General features: G+C 48.3%; 1 protein-coding gene across 1 annotated transcript in view; it reads left to right on the forward strand.

Moving 5' to 3' along the window:
* VANGL1 (VANGL planar cell polarity protein 1) overlaps nucleotides 1–22078 on the forward strand; it is a 53526-nt gene that overhangs the window by 4616 nt on the left and 26832 nt on the right. The window contains exons 2-3 of the mRNA XM_083170916.1: nucleotides 18205–18319; nucleotides 18397–19001. Coding sequence (XP_083027042.1) covers nucleotides 18205–18319; nucleotides 18397–19001 — 720 coding nt within the window. The remainder of the gene's footprint in view (nucleotides 1–18204; nucleotides 18320–18396; nucleotides 19002–22078) is intronic.

The following is a 22078-nucleotide window of genomic DNA, read 5'->3' on the forward strand; positions in this document are numbered from 1 at the left end:
ATGAGTGGGACTGGCTGAGAATGATGAGTGGGACTGGCTGAGAATGATGAGTGGGACTGGCTGAGAATGATGAGTGGGACTGGCTGAGAATGATGAGTGGGACTGGCTGAGAATGATGAGTGGGACTGGCTGAGAATGATGAGTGGGACTGGCTGAGAATGATGAGTGGGACTGGCTGAGAATGATGAGTGGGACTGGCTGAGTATGATGAGTGGGATTGGCTGAGAATGATGAGTGGGAATGCCTAAGAATGATGAGTGGGACTGGCTGAGAATGATGAGTGGGACTGGCTGAGAATGATGAGTGGGACTGGCTGAGAATGATGAGTGGGACTGGCTGAGAATGATGAGTGGGACTGGCTGAGAATGATGAGTGGGACTGGCTGAGTATGATGAGTGGGATTGGCTGAGAATGATGAGTGGGAATGCCTAAGAATGATGAGTGGGACTGGCTGAGAATGATGAGTGGGACTAGCTGAGAATGATGAGTGGGATTGGCTGCAGAGCCGGCCTTAGGCATAGGCAAACTAGGCAATTGCCTAGGGCATTTGGAATGCCTAGGGGCATCAGCAGCTTCTGCTGATTAAAATGATATGCAGCATGCCTATATTCTGTGTGTGTGAGGCTGTATCTGCATATGAAATAGTGTATTCATGGAAATCACTGTAACATAGCATTCCATATGCAGGTACAGCCACAGTCGCACACAGAATATAGGCATGCCCTGGGCCCCCTCCCCTTAAGTCAGCAGCAGCTGAAGCTCTTCTCCTCTGCCCAGCACACACTGCTTTGTGCTGGGTTGCAGTGTGGCCATGGAGGTGCTTAAAATACAATATTTTCTCAGGATTTTTTTCTAAGGGTATAATGTGAATATTGTGAGGAGTAATAAGGTAAAGTGGTACTACTGTGTGATGTAACGTGAATAAAGTTGCACTACTGTGTGGCATAATTTGAATTGGGGGTACTATTGGGTGGCCATACCCCTTCCCAGCAAGAACACACCCCTGTATGGGATGCGCACCGAATGTGTGCACTGTTTCTATTTAAAATATTGCGGCTAGGAGCACCAAAATGATGACTGCTATGATGTGGGTTGATGGGGCTGGGAAAGGGGAGCAGGGTCAGAGACGGAACTAGTGGCGGTGCTAGGGGGCACCAGCCAAAATCTTGCCTAGGGCATCATTTAGGCTAGGGCCGGCTCTGATTGGCTGAGAATGATGAGTGGGAATGCCTAAGAATGATGAGTGGGACTGGCTGAGAATGATGAGTGGGATTGGCTGAGAATGATGAGTGGGAATGCCTAAGAATGATGAGTGGGACTGGCTGAGAATGATGAGTGGGATTGGTTGAGAATGATGAGTGGGATTGGCTGAGAATGATGAGTGGGATTGGCTGAGTATGATGAGTGGGATTGGCTGAGTATGATAAGTGGGACTGGCTGAGAATGATGAGTGGGAATGCCTGAGAATGATGAGTGGGATTGGCTGAGAATGATGAGTGGGATTGGCTGAGAATGATGAGTGGGACTGGCTGAGAATGATGAGTGGGACTGGCTGAGAATGATGAGTGGGACTGGCTGAGTATGATGAGTGGGACTGGCTGAGAATGATGAGTGGGACGGGCTGAGAATGATGAGTGGGATTGGCTGAGAATGATGAGTGGGAATGCCTAAGAATGATGAGTGGGACTGGCTGAGAATGATGAGTGGGATTGGCTGAGAATGATGAGTAGGACTGGCTGAGAATGATGAGTGGGATTGGCTGAGGATGATGAGTGGGATTGGCTGAGGATAATGAGTGGGTTTGGCTGAGAATGATGAGTGGGACTGGCTGAGAATGATGAGTGGGATTGGCTGAGAATGATGAGTGGGACTGGCTGAGAATGATGAGTGGGACTGGCTGAGAATGATGAGTGGGACTGGCTGAGTATGATGAGTGGGACTGGCTGAGAATGATGAGTGGGACGGGCTGAGAATGATGAGTGGGATTGGCTGAGAATGATGAGTGGGAATGCCTAAGAATGATGAGTGGGACTGGCTGAGAATGATGAGTGGGATTGGCTGAGAATGATGAGTAGGACTGGCTGAGAATGATGAGTGGGATTGGCTGAGGATGATGAGTGGGATTGGCTGAGGATGATGAGTGGGTTTGGCTGAGAATGATGAGTGGGACTGGCTGAGAATGATGAGTGGGATTGGCTGAGAATGATGAGTGGGACTGGCTGAGAATGATGAGTGGGACTGGCTGAGAATGATGAGTGGGACTGGCTGAGAATGATGAGTGGGATTGGCTGAGAATGATGAGTGGGAATGCCTAAGAATGATGAGTGGGACTGGCTGAGAATGATGAGTGGGATTGGTTGATAATGATGAGTGGGATTGGCTGAGAATGATGAGTGGGATTGGCTGAGTATGATGAGTGGGATTGGCTGAGTATGATAAGTGGGACTGGCTGAGAATGATGAGTGGGAATGCCTGAGAATGATGAGTGGGATTGGCTGAGAATGATGAGTGGGATTGGCTGAGAATGATGAGTGGGACTGGCTGAGAATGATGAGTGGGACTGGCTGAGAATGATGAGTGGGACTGGCTGAGTATGATGAGTGGGACTGGCTGAGAATGATGAGTGGGACGGGCTGAGAATGATGAGTGGGATTGGCTGAGAATGATGAGTGGGAATGCCTAAGAATGATGAGTGGGACTGGCTGAGAATGATGAGTGGGATTGGCTGAGAATGATGAGTAGGACTGGCTGAGAATGATGAGTGGGATTGGCTGAGGATGATGAGTGGGATTGGCTGAGGATGATGAGTGGGTTTGGCTGAGAATGATGAGTGGGACTGGCTGAGAATGATGAGTGGGATTGGCTGAGAATGATGAGTGGGACTGGCTGAGAATGATGAGTGGGACTGGCTGAGAATGATTAGTGGGACTGGCTGAGAATGATGAGTGGGATTGGCTGAGAATGATGAGTGGGATTGGCTGAGAATGATGAGTGGGATTGGCTGAGAATGATGAGTGGGACTGGCTGAGAATGATGAGTGGGACTGGCTGAGAATGATGAGTGGGACTGGCTGAGAATGATGAGTGGGATTGGCTGAGAATGATGAGTGGGACGGGCTGAGTATGATGAGTGGGACTGGCTGAGTATGATGAGTGGGATTGGCTGAGAATGATGAGTGGGACTGGCTGAGAATGATGAGTGGGACTGGCTGAGAATGATGAGTGGGATTGGCTGAGAATGATGAGTGGGACTGGCTGAGAATGATGAGTGGGACTGGCTGAGAATGATGAGTGGGATTGGCTGAGAATGATGAGTGGGATTGGCTGAGAATGATGAGTGGGATTGGCTGAGAATGATGAGTGGGACTGGCTGAGAATGATGAGTGGGATTGGCTGAGAATGATGAGTGGGATTGGCTGAGAATGATGAGTGGGACTGGCTGAGAATGATGAGTGGGACTGGCTGAGAATGATGAGTGGGACTGGCTGAGAATGATGAGTGGGACTGGCTGAGAATGATGAGTGGGACTGGCTGAGAATGATGAGTGGGATTGGCTGAGAATGATGAGTGGGATTGGCTGAGAATGATGAGTGGGACTGGCTGAGAATGATGAGTGGGACTGGCTGAGAATGATGAGTGGGACTGGCTGAGAATGATGAGTGGGATTGGCTGAGAATGATGAGTGGGACGGGCTGAGTATGATGAGTGGGACTGGCTGAGTATGATGAGTGGGATTGGCTGAGAATGATGAGTGGGACTGGCTGAGAATGATGAGTGGGACTGGCTGAGAATGATGAGTGGGATTGGCTGAGAATGATGAGTGGGACTGGCTGAGAATGATGAGTGGGATTGGCTGAGAATGATGAGTGGGATTGGCTGAGAATGATGAGTGGGATTGGCTGAGAATGATGAGTGGGATTGGCTGAGAATGATGAGTGGGACTGGCTGAGAATGATGAGTGGGACTGCCTGAGAATGATGAGTGGGACTGCCTGAGAATGATGAGTGGGACTGGCTGAGAATGATGAGTGGGACTGGCTGAGAATGATGAGTGGGATTGGCTGAGAATGATGAGTGGGACTGGCTGAGAATGATGAGTGGGACTGGCTGAGAATGATGAGTGGGACTGGCTGAGAATGATGAGTGGGACTGGCTGAGAATGATGAGTGGGACTGGCTGAGAATGATGATTCTGGCTGGTCTGGGGGAAACAAAGTGCAGTAACTACGATCCCTGACAAGGAATTGTAGCCAACAGAGAGCTATATCTTGACCGCTGGAACACCAGGGACTACTTTGCTGTTGATGACAGGATGGTATATGTAGCAGAAGATTAGCTGTCTGTATACTGGATGGTAAAAATACCTGGTGACTAATCTGAAATGCTTGCGTGGCAGAACTTGGCAGAGTGATGGTGAGATTTAGCGTGACCAATGTGGAGTAGGGTTCAGCTGGAGCCAAAGGCGAGGCAAGGTTCAGTTAGACTTAATGGCAGACAGGGTTTGGCTGGAACTGACGGTGAGGCAGAATTTGGTTGGAATCAATGGCAGACAAGGTTCGGCTGGAACCGATGGCGAAGCAGTATCAGACTGGTATTTGTGATGGGACTGTAGTGCTAATTGGGCTGTGAGGGTTTTTCAGTAAGGATCTCAAAAGCAAAACCTTTTTCTCCAATGGCCAAAACCATGCTACGCTGTAGATGGGGCAGATGTGCAGAGAGATTTAGATTTGGGTGGGGTATATTGTCTCTGTGTAGGGTAAATACTGGCTGCTTTATTTTTGCAGTGCAATTTAGATTTCATTTTAAACAACTCCACCAAAATAGAAGTCTCTTTGCACATTACATCTGTCCCCCTCCCCTGCAGTGCATCATGGTTCTGCAATTTAGATAAGTATTTAGCATTAATAATAATAATGAACTGCATAACCCCCTGTATGCGGAATGATGCCACTGGAGGGCTGGCTGGGCTATATCTGGAAAGATGACACTGGAGTGCTGGTTGGGCTGTATTCAGAATGATGACACTGGAGTGCTGGCTGGGCAGTACCCAGAAGGATGACACTGTAGTGCTGGCTGGGCTGTAACAGGAATGATGACAGTGGAGTGTTGGCTGGGCTGTACCCAGAATGATGACACTGGAGTGCTGGCTGGGCAGTACCCAGAATGATGACACTGGAGTGTTGGCTGGGCTGTACCCAGAATGATGACACTGGAGTGCTGGCTGGGCTGTATTCTGGAATGATGACACTGGAGTGCTGGCTGGGCTGTATCCAGAATGATGACACTGGAGTGTTGGCTGGGCAGTACCCAGAAGGATGACACTGGAGTGCTGGCTGGGCTGTATCCAGAATGATGATACTGGAGTGCTGACTGGGCTGTATGCAGAATGATGACACTGGAGTGTTGGCTGGGCAGTACCCAGAAAGATGACACTGGAGTGCTGGCTGGACAGTACTCAGAATGATAACACTGAAGTGCTGGCTGGGCTGTATCCAGAATGATGACACTGGAGTGTTGGCTGGGCAGTACCCAGAATGATGACACTGGAGTGCTGGCTGGGCTGTATCCAGAATGATGACACTGGAGTGCTGGCTGGGCTGTATCCAGAATGATGACACTGGAGTGCTAGCTGGGCTGTATCCAGAATGATGACACTGGCGTGCTGGCTGGGCTGTATCCAGAATGATGACACTGGAGTGTTGGCAGGGCTGTATTCTGGAATGATGACACTGGAGTTCTGGCTGGGCTGTATCCAGAATGATGACACTGGAGTTTTGGCTGGGCTGTATTCTGGAATGATGACACTGGAGTGCTGGCTGGGCTGTATCCGGAATGATAACAAAGGAGTGCTGACCGGGCTGTTTCCTGAATGATGAGACTGTAGTGCTGGCTGGGCAGTACCCAGAATGATGACACTAGAGTGCTGGCTGGGCAGTACCTAGAATGATGACACTGGAGTGCTGGCTGAGCTGTATCCAGAATGATGACACTGGAGTGCTAGCTGGGCTGTATCCAGAATGATGACACTGGAGTGCTAGCTGGGCTGTATCCAGAATGATGACACTGGAGTGTTGGCTGGGCTGTATCCAGAATGATGACACTGGAGTGCTGGCTGGGCTGTATCCAGAATGATGACACTGGAGTGCTAGCTGGGCTGTATTCTGGAATGATGACACTGGAGTTCTGGCTGGGCTGTATCCAGAATGATGACACTGGAGTTTTGGCTGGGCTGTATTCTGGAATGATGACACTGGAGTGCTGGCTGGGCTGTATCCGGAATGATAACAAAGGAGTGCTGACCGGGCTGTTTCCTGAATGATGAGACTGTAGTGCTGGCTGGGCAGTACCCAGAATGATGACACTAGAGTGCTGGCTGGGCAGTACCTAGAATGATGACACTGGAGTACTGGCTGAGCTGTATCCAGAATGATGACACTGGAGTGCTGGCTGGGCTGTATCCGGAATGATAACAAAGGAGTGCTGACCGGGCTGTTTCCTGAATGATGAGACTGGAGTGCTGGCTGGGCAGTACCCAGAATGATGACATTGGAGTGCTGGCTGGGCTGTACCCAGAATGATGACACTGGAGTGCTCGCTGGGCTGTATCTAGAATGATGACACTGAATTGTTGGCTGGGCAGTACTCAGAATGATGACACTGGAGTGCTGGCTGGGCCATACCCAGAATGATGACACTGGAGTGCTGGCTGGGCTGTATCCAGAATGATGACACTGGAGTGCTCGCTGGGCTGTATCTAGAATGATGACACTGAATTGTTGGCTGGGCAGTACTCAGAATGATGACACTGGAGTGCTGGCTGGACCGTACCCAGAATGATGACACTGGAGTGCTGGCTGGGCTGTATCCAGAATGATGACACTGGAGTGTTGGCTGTGCTGTAATTGGAAGGATGACACTGGAGTGCTCGCTGGGCTGTATCTAGAATGATGACACTGAATTGTTGGCTGGGCAGTACTCAGAATGATGACACTGGAGTGCTGGCTGGGCCATACCCAGAATGATGACACTGGAGTGCTGGCTGGGCTGTATCCAGAATGATGACACTGGAGTGCTCGCTGGGCTGTATCTAGAATGATGACACTGAATTGTTGGCTGGGCAGTACTCAGAATGATGACACTGGAGTGCTGGCTGGACCGTACCCAGAATGATGACACTGGAGTGCTGGCTGGGCTGTATCCAGAATGATGACACTGGAGTGTTGGCTGTGCTGTAATTGGAATGATGACACTGGATGATTCATAGAAAGTGGAGATGGTATTGCAGGAACAAATAAATAACACAATGAACATACTGTAGGTAATAGGCAGTAACTGTAAACCCAGAGGCGCGCAGCTTAGTGCTCACTCACTGAGCTGTGTTACACCTACACACTGGCAGATTCTGAACTACTTATACCCCTTGATGCTTAGCGATTGGTGGATTGAGTCAGGTGATGCAGGGACTCTCAGTCTGGCTCAGGATTTGATGGACCATGGTCAGGTGATCAGATCTTGTCACAGCAGTACTCCAGGTTAGGCTCTGGAAAAACTGAAGCCTTAACATCTTAAAATGGACAAAGGACACTGGTTCCATTCCATAAGTTCGGATCACAGCATGACAGGAGTGGCAGTGACCCAGCAGTATGGTAACCAGGACTTTATTACACCCAATCTCCTTTACAAAATTCCCAAAACCTTTATTGATGCAGGATCTATGGATAACTTCAATGATCACAGTGTGGTTCAGTGCGGTAAAGATTGTCTCTGGCACATTTCCAGTATCATGGTGGCAGGTTGCTGGTGGATTGGCCTGGTGGTATCTCTGACTATATTTTGTCACAGGTGAAGATAAAACCTTACTTTTCTGCAGACAGACCTCCTAGCCTGGACTTAGGGACCCATTTATCATTGATCGCATTTATAATGCGATCTGGGTGGAATCTTACCCCCCAGGTGCGATCCGAACCGCAGGATGGATCATCCCCCGCTCGCAGGGACAGGGCTCAGAAAGGAGCTCGTCCCTGCGATGTGCTTTGCCGGAAGCTGGGGGGGGGGTCTGCGCATGTGTGGTTAGCACTGACCCCCCACGACCCCGCTGACCACAGTGCCCAAGCAGCAGTGCGATCCCATTCCCATAGCCCATAGGCTACGATGGATTTTGGGGCACATTTATCAAAATCACATTTACAATGCAATCTGGGCGGAATATTACCGCCCCAATGTATTACCTGCTGTGCGCAGGGACAGGGCTCCGAAAGGAGCGCGTCCCTGCGATGCCAGGAGCCGGAAGCCGGGGGGTCTGCGCATGTGCGGTTACGCGCTGACCCCCCGTGACCCCGCTGACCGCACTGCCGCTCGGGCAGTGTGATGTGTAGCCATAGGCTACAATGGGCTATCGCCATATCAGAATGGCGATAGCCCAGGGCTGCGATGCCGGGCTGCCCGATGTTGATACATAGAAACCTATGGGGGATGCGGCCGGCGGGGCTGCAGGGGGGGGTCGCAGCAGGGACCCTTTAATACATTTCAGTGATACTTAATATTTGCGGTTAACCCCCGAAAAGATTTAGCCGCAAATCTTACTTGATAAATGGGCCCCTAAGTGTGCAAATCTGAACCAACCCAGAATGATTAGCACCTAATGGGAGGCGCTGGTAATGAATCAGACATCAATATGCAGGGTGACATTCTATGGGATGCGATTATCGTTTTTTTGCGGTAATTAGACCACAAAATGGCGATATCGCATTTTCCCATTAAATCGTTTATTTAATGGAATGCGCTCAGGGACTGAAATCGCATATTATGTGCGTTAAGGTATGCTGAATAAAAATGCGAGATTAATTCGCATTTTTATCGCATCCAGATGTTTTCCAATACAAAAGTATACAAGTCGCATATTTAATGCTATGCACATTTGCACATCGCATTTTTTAGGTGACTAATTATCGCACTTATTTCAGACCTGGGTCTGTTAGGCGAATTAGCCAGAACCCTGCACAGATCGCAATGTTATGTGCAGGGTTCTGCTGTCAAAAATAAAAGAAAGGGTTAAAAAACAAAAAAAACGAGCGCGGGGTCCCCCGCCCGAGTATAACCAGCCCCGGGCTCACTGAGCCGGTGCTGGTGACATAAAATCAGGGTCCCCGACAAATAGGGGTCCCCTTGATTTTATGAAACCAGCACCAGACTCAAGGTCCGGCGCTGGTTCCCAAAATACGGGGGACAAAGTGACTAGGGGTCCCCCGTATTTTAAGAACCAGCACCGGACACAACCAGCCAGCAGGGTAATGCCACAGCCGGGGGAAACTTATTATATAAGCTCCCGCGGCCAAAGCATTAACCCCCTGGCTGGTCAGCATGGGCAGGGGTCCTGGGGAAGTGGGGACCCCCCTAATGAAGGGGTCCCCCCCCTCCAGGACTTACCAGCCCATGCTGATAGTCCGGGGCTGTCCCCGATGCCCCTGGGCGGTGGGCATCGGGCTGATGATTTGTGTAAAAAAAAAGAATTAAAACTATTGTTTTACACTGGCGAACTATGAGTCCCAGCAAGCCTACCCCGCATGCTGGGACTTGGGGAACCCCAAGTCCCAGCATGCGGGGCATTAATGGGCCCGCTGGCACTTGTAGTTCTGCAGTGAAAAAAATAGTGCACAAAATCACACTGACACCCTGTAAAATAAAACTTTAATACACACAAAATACACACACACTGATACTTACCTACCTTGAGCCCGTAGGTCGGTCCCTGGATCCTGGGTCCGTCCTCCGGGGCTCCAGGGCAGAAAAGTCCGGTTCCGGGGCCTTGGTCCTGGTTCCGGGGCTGGTCCTGGGGTTCCGGGGCTCCTGGCCTGCAGAATCCGGGGTCCGGGATCCGAGGTAGTCCAGAGGGGTACCTAAGGAAGCAAATCCAACTTACCTGGTCCCCGGCGGCGACCTCGGACTCCCATCTGCTACCCGGCTTGCAGGACTTTGACCGGCGCTGAGATGTTTCCTCCTCGGCGTCTCTGGACAGAATGATTTCTTGGCCAATCAGGAGCCGAGAAAGTCGGCTCCTGATTGGCCAGAAATCATTCTGAATACAGACGCCGAGGAAGTAACATCTCAGCGCATCTAGAGCAGAGATGTTACTTCCTCGGCGTCTCTAGTTAGAATGATTTCTGGCCAATCAGGAGCCGACTTTCTCGGCTCCTGATTGGCCAAGAAATCATTCTGTCCAGAGACGCCGAGGAGGAAACATCTCAGCGCCGGTCAAAGTCCTGCAAGCCGGGTAGCAGATGGGAGTCCGAGGTCGCCGCCGGGGACCAGGTAAGTTGGATTTGCTTCCTTAGGTACCCCTCTGGACTACCTCGGATCCCGGACCCCGGATTCTGCAGGCCAGGAGCCCCGGAACCCCAGGACCAGCCCCGGAACCAGGACCAAGGCCCCGGAACCGGACTCTTCTGCCCTGGAGCCCCGGAGGACGGACCCAGGATCCAGGGACCGACCTACGGGCTCAAGGTAGGTAAGTATCAGTGTGTGTGTGTTTTGTGTGTATTAAAGTTTTATTTTACAGGGTGTCAGTGTGATTTTGTGCACTGTTTTTTTCACTGCAGAACTACAAGTGCCAGCGGGCCCATTAATGCCCCGCATGCTGGGACTTGTGGTTCCCCAAGTCCCAGCATGCGGGGTAGGCTTGCTGGGACTCATAGTTCGCCAGTGTAAAACAATAGTTTTAATTCTTTTTTTTACACAAATCATCAGCCCGATGCCCACCGGCCAGGGGCATCGGGGACAGCCCCGGACTATCAGCATGGGCTGGTAAGTCCTGGAGGGGGGGGGACCCCTTCATTGGGGGGGTCCCCACTTCCCCAGGACCCCTGCCCATGCTGACCAGCCAGGGGGTTAATGCTTTGGCCGCGGGAGCTTATATAATAAGTTTCCCCCGGCTGTGGCATTACCCTGCTGGCTGGTTGTGTCCGGTGCTGGTTCTTAAAATACGGGGGACCCCTAGTCACTTTGTCCCCCGTGTTTTGGGAACCAGCGCCGGACCTTGAGTCTGGTGCTGGTTTCATAAAATCAAGGGGACCCCTATTTGTCGGGGACCCTGATTTTATGTCACCAGCACCGGCTCAGTGAGCCCGGGGCTGGTTATACTCTGGCGGGGGACCCCGCGCTCGTTTTTTTTTTTTACAACTTTGCGCTGTCCTGCAAATGTGCGATTTTCAGACATGAAAATCGCACATTTTCAGGACTAAATACAGCGCACCACTTCGCTGCAAATCGCCCCTCTTCGCACTTTTCAGCCTCCAATGCGCATCACATTAAATATGAGCATTTTGACTGAAAAATGCGATTTTAAAATTGGCGATTTGCGGCGATGTGGTGCGCAAATAAAACATGCGCATTTAGCGCATAGCATAGAATCTCACCCGCAATGTAGTAGTGTGCGATTTTGTAGTCAGAATTCACATGTGATGTAGACCTTTATTCAAATCTGATCGCAGTACAAATTTGTTTGGAAAATGGGCAAAACCATGTGCACTGCAGGTGGGGCAGATGTAACGTGCAGAGAGAGTTAGATTTGTGTGAGTTATTTTGTTTCTGTGCAGGGTAAATACTGGCTGCATCATTTTTACACTGCAATTTAGATTTCAGGTTCAACACACCCCACCCAAATTTAACTCTCTCTACACCTGTTACATCTGCCCCACCTGTAGTGCACATGGTTTTGCCCATTTTCCAGACAAATTTGTACTGCAATCAGATCTGAATAAGGGCTTTAGTGCAATTTTAAGAAATGATGATGTGCAAATTTAGTATTTTTTTTTTAAATGGTGCGGGGTCCCCCCTCCTGAGCATAACCAGCCCCAGGCTCATTGAGCCGGTCCAGGTTCCAAAAATAATGGGGGGACAAAAAAACATAGGGGTCTCCTATATTTTGAAACCAGCCACAGATGCCACAGCTGTGGACACTTGCTCCTTTTGTACTGGGTAGTATTTAATATTTATTATCCCTTTATGGCATAAGGGAAGCAGCGGAGGCTGTGTGCACCCCCCGCCCAAACTCCAAACTGTCCGCAGGAAGCTGCGGTCAGGAGGTTGGATTCCCCCATCAGTGTTTAGACTGCCCCACCACCTGGGTCCTCCCCCTTTTTTCAGATACCCCATTTACACCACCGCTGACCCGGGTCAATGCGGCACAAACCAAGGTTTTTGCGGTGGTGTAAAAGGGGTATAACCGTTACAGTAACTGGGAACACAAAGCAATATTAGAGTGCACCCTCAGGATATCTCTACTATCTCTTTTTTTTCTTGTGGATACAGCCCTGGATGGGGTACCTGGGGGAGTGTGGAACCCTCCAATAAAGGGGTCCCTCCCAGGCTTCAGCCTTCCAGGGCTGAAGCCTGGGGCTGTCCCTGACATATACAGAGCTGTACTACTTTAACCTCACCCCTTTTACACTTTGCTAGCATTTACACATACTTACCTGCTCCAGGGTTGTCCTCTCTCTGCCCCTGTACTCACTCGGCACTGACAACCTGTACTATAGTGGAGACTCTGTGATGTCACAGGCCTCTGTCTCTGCTATGGTGCTGGACACTCACCCAGCAGCCTGTCAGTGGCGAGTCTGTAAATCAGCAAGACTCTAGAAGGACCAGCATATAGAATTACCTGTATTTTTGTTAGGAATGATGTGTTAACTATTGATGGTGCCATGGTGCTTACCATCCCTGCTGCATGATACGACATGCCAAATGGGGAGTCATGACCAGGGCCGGATTGAGCCTTCGGGGGGGCCCGGGGCACTTTAGACAGGGGGGCCCCTCCCACTTGTCATACATGTCATACATGGCCTCAAACAGCATGGGAGAATATTACACTGTCAAAACACAGCGTAAAGGCAGTATAAACTTTGTCACTGGGTAACTGCAGGGGGCGGAGATTAATATAAATGTATATGTCACGGACCCACTGGTCGCTCCTCCAGATACGTCAATCTGAGCAGCTCCGGCCGTGACTGGGGTTCACTTTGGACACACGGGTCCCCTATATAAGGTCACTGCCACCAATGCAAGTTCAAGAAAGGATGCTTGCATACGTCCAGATACACAATACAATATATAAAAAGTTTATAGCGTAGACCGCCCTTTCGGCTTAAGTCCTAAGAACACAAGTTCAGAACTGGAATCATGTATTATTTATTCCAAGAAATACTTCAGAGCTTAGTGATAAATATAGTTACAAAGATGATTACAAAGATGTTAAAAGTACACACAGAATAAATACAGTACAACTCAAACAAAATAAAAGGGGTTAAAAAATGACAGAACTGTATCTTACACACAAGTACTGATTCTGTAGTGGGGGGATGTCACATGAAGCATTGGGTCACTTCCAGCCAGCATGCTGTTCCCCAAAGAAGTACCACAGGATATAGGGACACAAGTGTAGTTATACCTGTAGATTCCCTAATCCCTCCCACCTTTGGGATTTTGACCATTTCCCTGCTGGACAATACTGAATGACTCTAAACAATTGATCCTGTTACATGAAGGATTAAGGTGCCCACACACTAGAACGATTAATCATCCGATTTCATTGTTTTTGCTCGTTTGGACGATTAATCGTTCGATTTGTGTGTGCACATCGTTCAGTATTTTTTATACTTGCCTTCCGATGCGCGTCCCCGTGTGTCTTCTGCGGCGTCGGCTCATCTTCCCTGCTGCAGGGAAGATATGCAAATCTTCTGACCAATTTCTGGTCATGTGTTGGGGGCGTGGCTTGGACGCGGCATGTAAAGCCGGAAGCTGTGTTCCCCTGGCAGCTGACAGCCCGACACGTGCCAGAGCCGGCGGGGACCGAGCAGGAGTAGCGCCAGGTGAAGCGGCGTGTGCCCCGGCAAGAGAGGTAGCAGGGAAGGCAGTTGCGGGACCCGGCAGGAGACACAGCGGGGACTGAGCACAGGAGCACGGAGCACAGTAGGGCATATCTGGCGCACTGTGGGGGTCATATGTTTGGCATTGGGGGCATATCTGTGGCACTGTGGGGGTCATATGTTTGGCATTGTGGGCATATCTGTGGCACTGGGGGAATATCTGTGGCACTGTGGGGGCATATGTTTGGTTATGTGGGGGCATATGTTTGGCACTGTGGGGGCATATGTTTGGCACTGTTGGGGCATATGTTTGGCACTGTGGGGGCATATGTTTGGCACTGTGGGGGCATATCTGTGGCACTGTGGGCATATCTGTGGCACTGGAGGCATATGTTTGGCACTGTGGGGGCATATCTGTATATCTGTGGCACTGTGGGGGCATATGTTTGGCACTGTGGGGGCATATATTTTTAGACTGTGGGGGCATACATTTGGCACTGTGGGGGCATATCTGTGGCACTGTGGGGGCATATCTGTGGCACTGGGGGCATATCTGTGGCACTGTGGGGGCATATATTTGGCACTGTGGGGGCATATCTGTGGCACTGGGGGCAAATCTGTGGCACTGGGGGCATATGTTTGGCACTGTGGAGAGCTCCAGAAATGGACATTCTTGGACATCATACAAAGCAGGTTCATTGTGACAGAGCAGAATGTGCACTGAGCTGTCAATACCTTCTACATAGCCCAGCCCATTACCTTCTACATAGCCCCGCCCATTACCTTCTACATAGCCCCGCCCATTACCTTCTACATAGCCCCGCCCAATACCTTCTACATAGCCCAGCCCATTACCTTCTACATAGCCCAGCCCATTACCTTCTACATAGCCCAGCCCATTACCTTCTACATAGCCCAGCCCATTACCTTCTACATAGCCCAGCCCATTACCTTCTACATAGCCCGGCCCATTACCTTCTACATAGCCCAGCCCATTACCTTCTACATAGCCCCGCCCATTACCTTCTACATAGCCCCGCCCATTACCTTCTACATAGCCCCGCCCAATACCTTCTACATAGCCCAGCCCATTACCTTCTACATAGCCCAGCCCATTACCTTCTACATAGCCCAGCCCATTACCTTCTACATAGCCCAGCCCATTACCTTCTACATAGCCCAGCCTATTACCTTCTACATAGCCCGGCCCATTACCTTCTACATAGCCCAGCCCATTACCTTCTACATAGCCCGGCCCATTATCTTCTACATAGCCCAGCCCATTACCTTCTACATAGCCCAGCCCATTACCTTCTACATAGCCCAGCCCATTACCTTCTACATAGCCCAGCCCATTATCTTCTACATAGCCCAGCCCATTACCTTCTACATAGCCCAGCCCATTACCTTCTACATAGCCCAGCACATTACCTTCTACATAGCCCGGCCCATTACCTTCTACATAGCCCAGCCCATTACCTTCTACATAGCCCGGCCCATTACCTTCTACATAGCCCAGCCCATTACCTTCTACATAGCCCAGCCCATTATCTTCTACATAGCCCAGCACATTACCTTCTACATAGCCCCGCACATTACCTTCTACATAGCCCAGCCCATTATCTTCTACATAGCCCCGCCCATTACCTTCTACATAGCCCCGCCCATTACCTTCTACATAGCCCAGCCCATTATCTTCTACATAGCCCCGCCCATTACCTTCTACATAGCCCAGCCCATTACCTTCTACATAGCCCAGCCCATTACCTTCTACATAGCCCAGCCCATTACCTTCTACATAGCCCAGCCCATTACCTTCTACATAGCCCAGTCCATTACCTTCTACATAGCCCAGCCCATTACCTTCTACATAGCCCCGCCCATTACCTTCTACATAGCCCGGCCCATTACCTTCTACATAGCCCAGCCCATTACCTTCTACATAGCCCGGCCCATTACCTTCTACATAGCCCAGCCCATTATCTTCTACATAGCCCGGCACATTACCTTCTACATAGCCCGGCCCATTACCTTCTACATAGCCCGGCCCATTACCTTCTACATAGCCCGGCCCATTACCTTCTACATAGCCCGGCCCATTACCTTCTACATAGCCCGGCCCATTACCTTCTACATAGCCCGGCCCATTACCTTCTACATAGCCCGGCCCATTACCTTCTACATAGCCCAGCCCATTACCTTCTACATAGCCCGGCCCATTACCTTCTACATAGCCCGGCCCATTACCTTCTACATAGCCCAGCCCATTACCTTCTACATAGCCCGGCCCATTACCTTCTACATAGCCCAGCCCATTACCTTCTACATAGCCCAGCCCATTACCTTCTACATAGCCCCACCCATTACCTTCTACATAGCCCCGCCCATTACCTTCTACATAGCCCAGCCCATTACCTTCTACATAGTACATAGCCCAGCCCATTATTATAATTTTTCTGAACTCTTTTGTCAAAATGTACTCTTTTGAACGAAATCTTTTGTGTTGGGCAGATTTCAAGGGAAATCTTAAGATAAATCTTAAGATCACAGATCTTTCTAGTGTGTGGGCACCTTTAGTCTGCTGCTTTTAAGTGATTTGTACACATTCCTTACCCAGTGGGATGCAACAGACAGTCCCCAAGACTGATAAGAGATCTTTACTGGAGGGGAGAGAACATCTCTGACCTCTCTTCTGGACCATGTGGATCTAACCCCCAATCTGACCTCATCTCCATTTATACACCCTCCCGCCCTCTACGGTCAGCTGACGACTGTCGTCTCTCCTCCACCCTGATCACTACTTCCCATGCTAGAGTACAGGACTTTGCCCGTGCTGCACCCCTTCAGTGGAACGCACTCCCTCGCTCCATTAGACTCTTCCCGACCTTGCAAAGCTTCAAACGGGCACTGAAAACTCACCTATTCATCAAAGCGTACCCTTCCACTGCATAAACCAGCTGGTTCTCCGACCCCTTGCCTGTTTACATCCTGCTATCTAACCACCACCCCCTCGCTTGCACCTCTTGTAATCTGTCTGTCTCCCCTTCCTACAAGATTGTAAGCTCCTCCGAGTAGGGCCCTCTTCCCTCCTGTTGTCAAAGCCCACTTCTCTTCACATTTCACTCACAGCTCTCCTTTACTCCAACACTCAGTGACCATCTTCATACTCCTCTCCATCATTGGCCTCAAGCCTCTTGTTGTATGTTGATTGGGTCCTCACTACTTACATTTAAGCTGTAATGTGTATTGAACTGTGGTGCTCTTTATTTGTACTGTATTTTTTGTTATTTATTCAATGTTATGCCAAGTTTTGTCTCCCTGTATTGTTCCTTTGTACGGCGCTGCAAAACACTTGTGGCGCCTTATAAATAAAATTATAATAATAATAATATAATTTATGAGGGGTCTTCAGACCTTTACTTCAGAGAACTCTACAGATGGTCACTCTGAGGGAATGCAGAACCAACCTCCCTGGGTCATCAACAGTTCACTGTACTGAAGAAATACATTGATAGCACACATAATAATAATAATAATAATAATAATAATAATAATAATAATAACAGGAGGCATGAATTATTTGATCCATCACGTTATCGGATCGTGACAGTATATATAAAAAAATACTACATGAAAAGCCTGTGTTTGTCCCTCTGTACATTACAATGTAGGAGCCCTGACAGGCTCAGCACTGCCTCTGATTAAAAACCCTCCCATGACGAGGCCGCTGCTGCTGCTGTTCTCCATGGGCATGAGAAGCATATGATGAGCTCCACCAAGCAGAGCTCAGCACAAGCCTGTCAGCCTCTGACCTCTTGTGCAAAGTCTCATGGGACTTAGTCAATTCCCAGTAATGCACTGCACACTTGGCTCCCGTGCTGAGCACCCTTAATCATTGTCACATTGGAATATAGGTGAAGCTGCAGCACTACCCCACTGCCATGCACAAAACCTTTAGCTAAAAAAAAAAAAATGTTTTCCGAAAAAGACATGCCAACCACAGGGGGCCCCTAGATAGAGGGGGGCCCAGGGGTACTGACCCCCTGTGCCTCCCCTTTAATCCAGCCCTGGTCATGACTACACATGACTGGGGCAGCTCAAAATCTCGTGCCGCCTGCAAAACTATAACTGCCTCTCTGCCATCGATGGTGGACAATTACTGGGTCTTTGCCATTAATGTCAGTACAATCTAACCATCCATACATTGGAGCTGGTATACTGCCATCTTTTGTTTGTAATTGGTGATACACCCTACACAAGGGGATTTTTGTAGTTTCACATTTAGAGCCAGATAATGTGGATTGAGTACTGTAATAACAGTATATATTATACTATATTATATGTTTAGAGAAAGATGCCACGATGCTCAGAAGACAGTTACTATTCAGACTCCAGCAAATCAGCCTCTACTGGCTGCGGAGGACTCTGGACGAGGAGAAGAAGAAGAGGAGGAGGATGATAAGGTGAGATATACATCTGTCTATCTGCCACTCTATCTCTCTGGTTATATTTGCTACATATCCTTTTTGTCCCTAATTAGGAAGACAACTGGGGTGAGACCACTACAGCCATGACCTCTGAGCGCAGCGCCTCTCTGGAGGATTTGACTCCTAAACAAACACCACAAGAGCCACAGACCAGTAGACCTAGTGCTAGGACTATGTTGGGATTCTACATTTTCTGCATTCTGGCTGTCCTCACACTCCTTACTCCACCAGTTTTTATCACACTGCCACAGGTGTTGTGGAGGACTGAGCTAGAGCCTTGTGGTGTCATCTGTGAGGGACTCTATATCTCAGTGGCTTTTAAGCTGCTCTTCATGGTGCTGGGCTCCTGGGCTGTGTTCTTCCGTACACCGCGATATGTGCTACCACGACTGGTTGAATTCAGAGCTCTTCTCCTTCTCCTGCTCAGCCTATTTCTTGTTGCCTATTGGCTGTTCTATGCAGTGAGAGTCCTGGGGTCACGAGAAAGGAACCTACTTAGTGTGGTACAATACACAACGTCACTTGTGGATGCCTTCATCTTTATTCACTATCTGGCTGTGGTTTTGCTTGAGATAAGACAGTTGCAGCCCTTCTACCACCTCAAGGTTGTGCGAAGCAGTGATGGAGAGGTCCACTTCTACACCATGGGAACAGCCAGGTATGTTCTTCTACATCATGGTAATAGCCATGTATGTTCCTCACTATGGAAACATATTTTCTTCTGTACTATAGGAACAGCCAGGTATGTTCTTCTGTACTATAGGAACAGCCAGATATGTTTTTCTGAACCATGGGAACAGCCAGGTATGTTATTCACTATGGAAATAGATATGTTCTTCTGCATTATAGGAAAAGCCAGGTATATTCTTCTGCATTATAGGAAAAGCCAGGTATGTTCTTCTACACTATAGGAAAAGCCAGGTATGTTCTTCTACACTATAGGAACAGCCAGGTATGTTCTTCTGCACTATAGGAAAAGTCAGGTATGTTCTTCTGCACTATAGGAAAAGCCAGGTGTGTTCTTGTACACTCTAGGAAAAGCCAGGTATGTTCTTCTGCACTATAGGAAAAGTCAGGTATGTTCTTGTACACTTTAGGAAAAGCCAGGAATGTTCTTCTACACTATAGGAACAGCCAGGTATGTTCTTCTGAACCATGGGAACTCCCACGTATGTTTTTCTACACTATAGGAAAAGCCAGGTATGTTCTTCTGCACTATAGGAAAAGCCAGGTATGTTCTTGTACACTCTAGGAAAAGCCAGGTATGTTCTTCTGCACTATAGGAACAGTCAGGTATATTCTTCTACACTATAGGAACAGCCAGGTGTGTTCTTCTGCACTATAGGAACAGCCAGGTATGTTCTTCTGCACTAAAGGAACAGCCAGGTATGTTCTTCTGCCCTATACGAACAGCCAGGTATGTTCTTGTACACTCTAGGAAAAGCCAGGTATGTTCTTCTGCCCTATAGGAACAGCCAGGTATGTTCTTCTGCACTATAGAAACAGCCAGGTATGTTCTTCTATGCTATAGGAACAGCCAGGTATGTTCTTCTATGCTATAGGAACAGCCAGGTATGTTCTTCTACGCTAAAGGAACAGCCAGGTATGTTCTTCTATGCCATGGGAACAGCCAGGTATGTTCTTTTACGCTACAGGAACAGCCAGGTATGTTCTTCTACATCATGGGAACAGCCAGGTATGTTCTTCTGTACAATAGGAACAGCCAGTTTTATTCTTCTACACTATAGATACAGCCAGGTATTTTCTTCTACGCTATAGATACAGCCAGGTATGTTCTTCTACACTATAGGAACAGTCAGGGATGTTCTTCTACACTATAGGAACAGCCAGGTATGTTCTTCTACGCTATAGATACAGCCAGGTATGTTCTTCTACACTATAGGAACAGCCAGGTATGTTCTTCTACACTATAGGAACAGCCAGGTATGTTCTTCTACACTATAGGAACAACCAGGTATGTTCTTCTAAACTATAGGAACAGCCAAGTATGTTCTTCTACACTATAGGAACAAACAAGGAAAGAGGGAAAGTGGACTCTTTTTGTGGGGCACTCTTTGAATACTGAATAATTTAAAATTTAGCTTTTATTAGAATAGTTTATAAAATATTTTTGGACTGACACACTGATGGATGTCCAACAAACAATGAAGACAAAAACAAACACAAAAATAAACAGAATTGCAGTGAGCTTGGCAAATTTATACGCTATGCAATGCAAGTATTAGGGGGTGATTGCATTGCATAGCGTATAAATTTGCCAAGCTCACTGCAATTCTGTTTGTTTTTGTGTTTGTTTTTGTCTTCATTGTTTGTTGGACATCCATCAGTGTGTCAGTCCAAAAATATTTTATAAACTATTCTAATAAAAGCTAAATTTTCAATTATTCAGTATTCAAAGAGTGCCCCACAAAAAGAGTCCACTTTCCCTCTTTCCTTGTTTGTAATATATCACGGACTCAAGGGAGCACCACCAGCAAGAAAGGACACATATTTTCCCATACCAGGGCAAAAAACGTCCATCACAGCTGGTTGCAGGCAACTCAGGCCAAAACCCACTAGCATGGTGAAGAGGTCTCACTTGATCTTTCCAGACATGAAGTGGGCATAACCTTGTGCGGCTCCCAAACCCCTTCCTTTAACACTATAGGAACAGCCAGGTATGTTCTTCTAATCTATAGGAACAGCCAGTTATGTTCTTCTACGCTATAGGAACAGCTAGGTATGTTCTTCTACACTATAGTAACAGCCAGGTATGTTCTTCTACCCTATAGGAACAGCCAGGTATGTTCTTCTACACTATAGTAACAGCCAGGTATGTTCTTCTACCCTATAGGAACAGCCAGGTATGTTCTTCTACACTATAGGAACAGCCAGGTATGTTCTTCTACACTGTATGAACAGCCAGGTATGTTCTTCTACACTATAGGAACAGCCAGGTATGTTCTTCTACACTATAGAAACAGCCAGGTATGTTCTTCTACACTATAGATACAGCCAGGTATGTTCTTCTACACTATAGATACATCCAGGTATGTTCTTCTACGCTATAGTAACAGCCAGGTATGTTCTTCTACGCTATAGGAACAGCCAGGTATGTTCTTCTACACTATAGAAACAGCCAGGTATGTTCTTCTACGCTATAGGAACAGCCAGGTATGTTCTTCAACGCTATAGATACAGCCAGGTATGTTCTTCTACCCTATAGGAACAGCCAGGGATGTTCTTCTACACTATAGGAACAGCCAGGTATGTTCTTCTACACTATAGGAACAGCCAGGTATGTTCTTCTACACTATAGGAACAGCCAGGTATGTTCTTCTACCCTATAGGAACAGCCAGGTATGTTCTTCTACACTATAGAAACAGCAAGGTACTGTACTGTATGTTCTTCTACGCTATAGGAACAGCCAGGTATGTTCTTCTACGCTATAGGAACAGCCAGGTATGTTCTTCTACACTATAGGAACAGCCAGGTACTGTACTGTATGTTCTTCTACACTATAGGAACAGCCAGTTATGTTCTTCTGCACTATAGGAACAGCCAGGTACTGTACTGTATGTTCTTCTACACTATAGGAACAACCAGGTATGTTCTTCTGCACTATAGGAACAGCCAGGTATGTTCTTCTACACTATAGGAACAGCCAGGTGTTTTCTTCTACACTTTAGGAACAGTCAGGTATGTTCTTCTACGCTATAGATACAGCCACATAT

This window comes from Crinia signifera, chromosome 2 (assembly GCF_055691185.1).
Source record: "Crinia signifera chromosome 2, ASM5569118v1, whole genome shotgun sequence".
NCBI classification, from domain to species: Eukaryota; Metazoa; Chordata; class Amphibia; order Anura; family Myobatrachidae; genus Crinia; species Crinia signifera.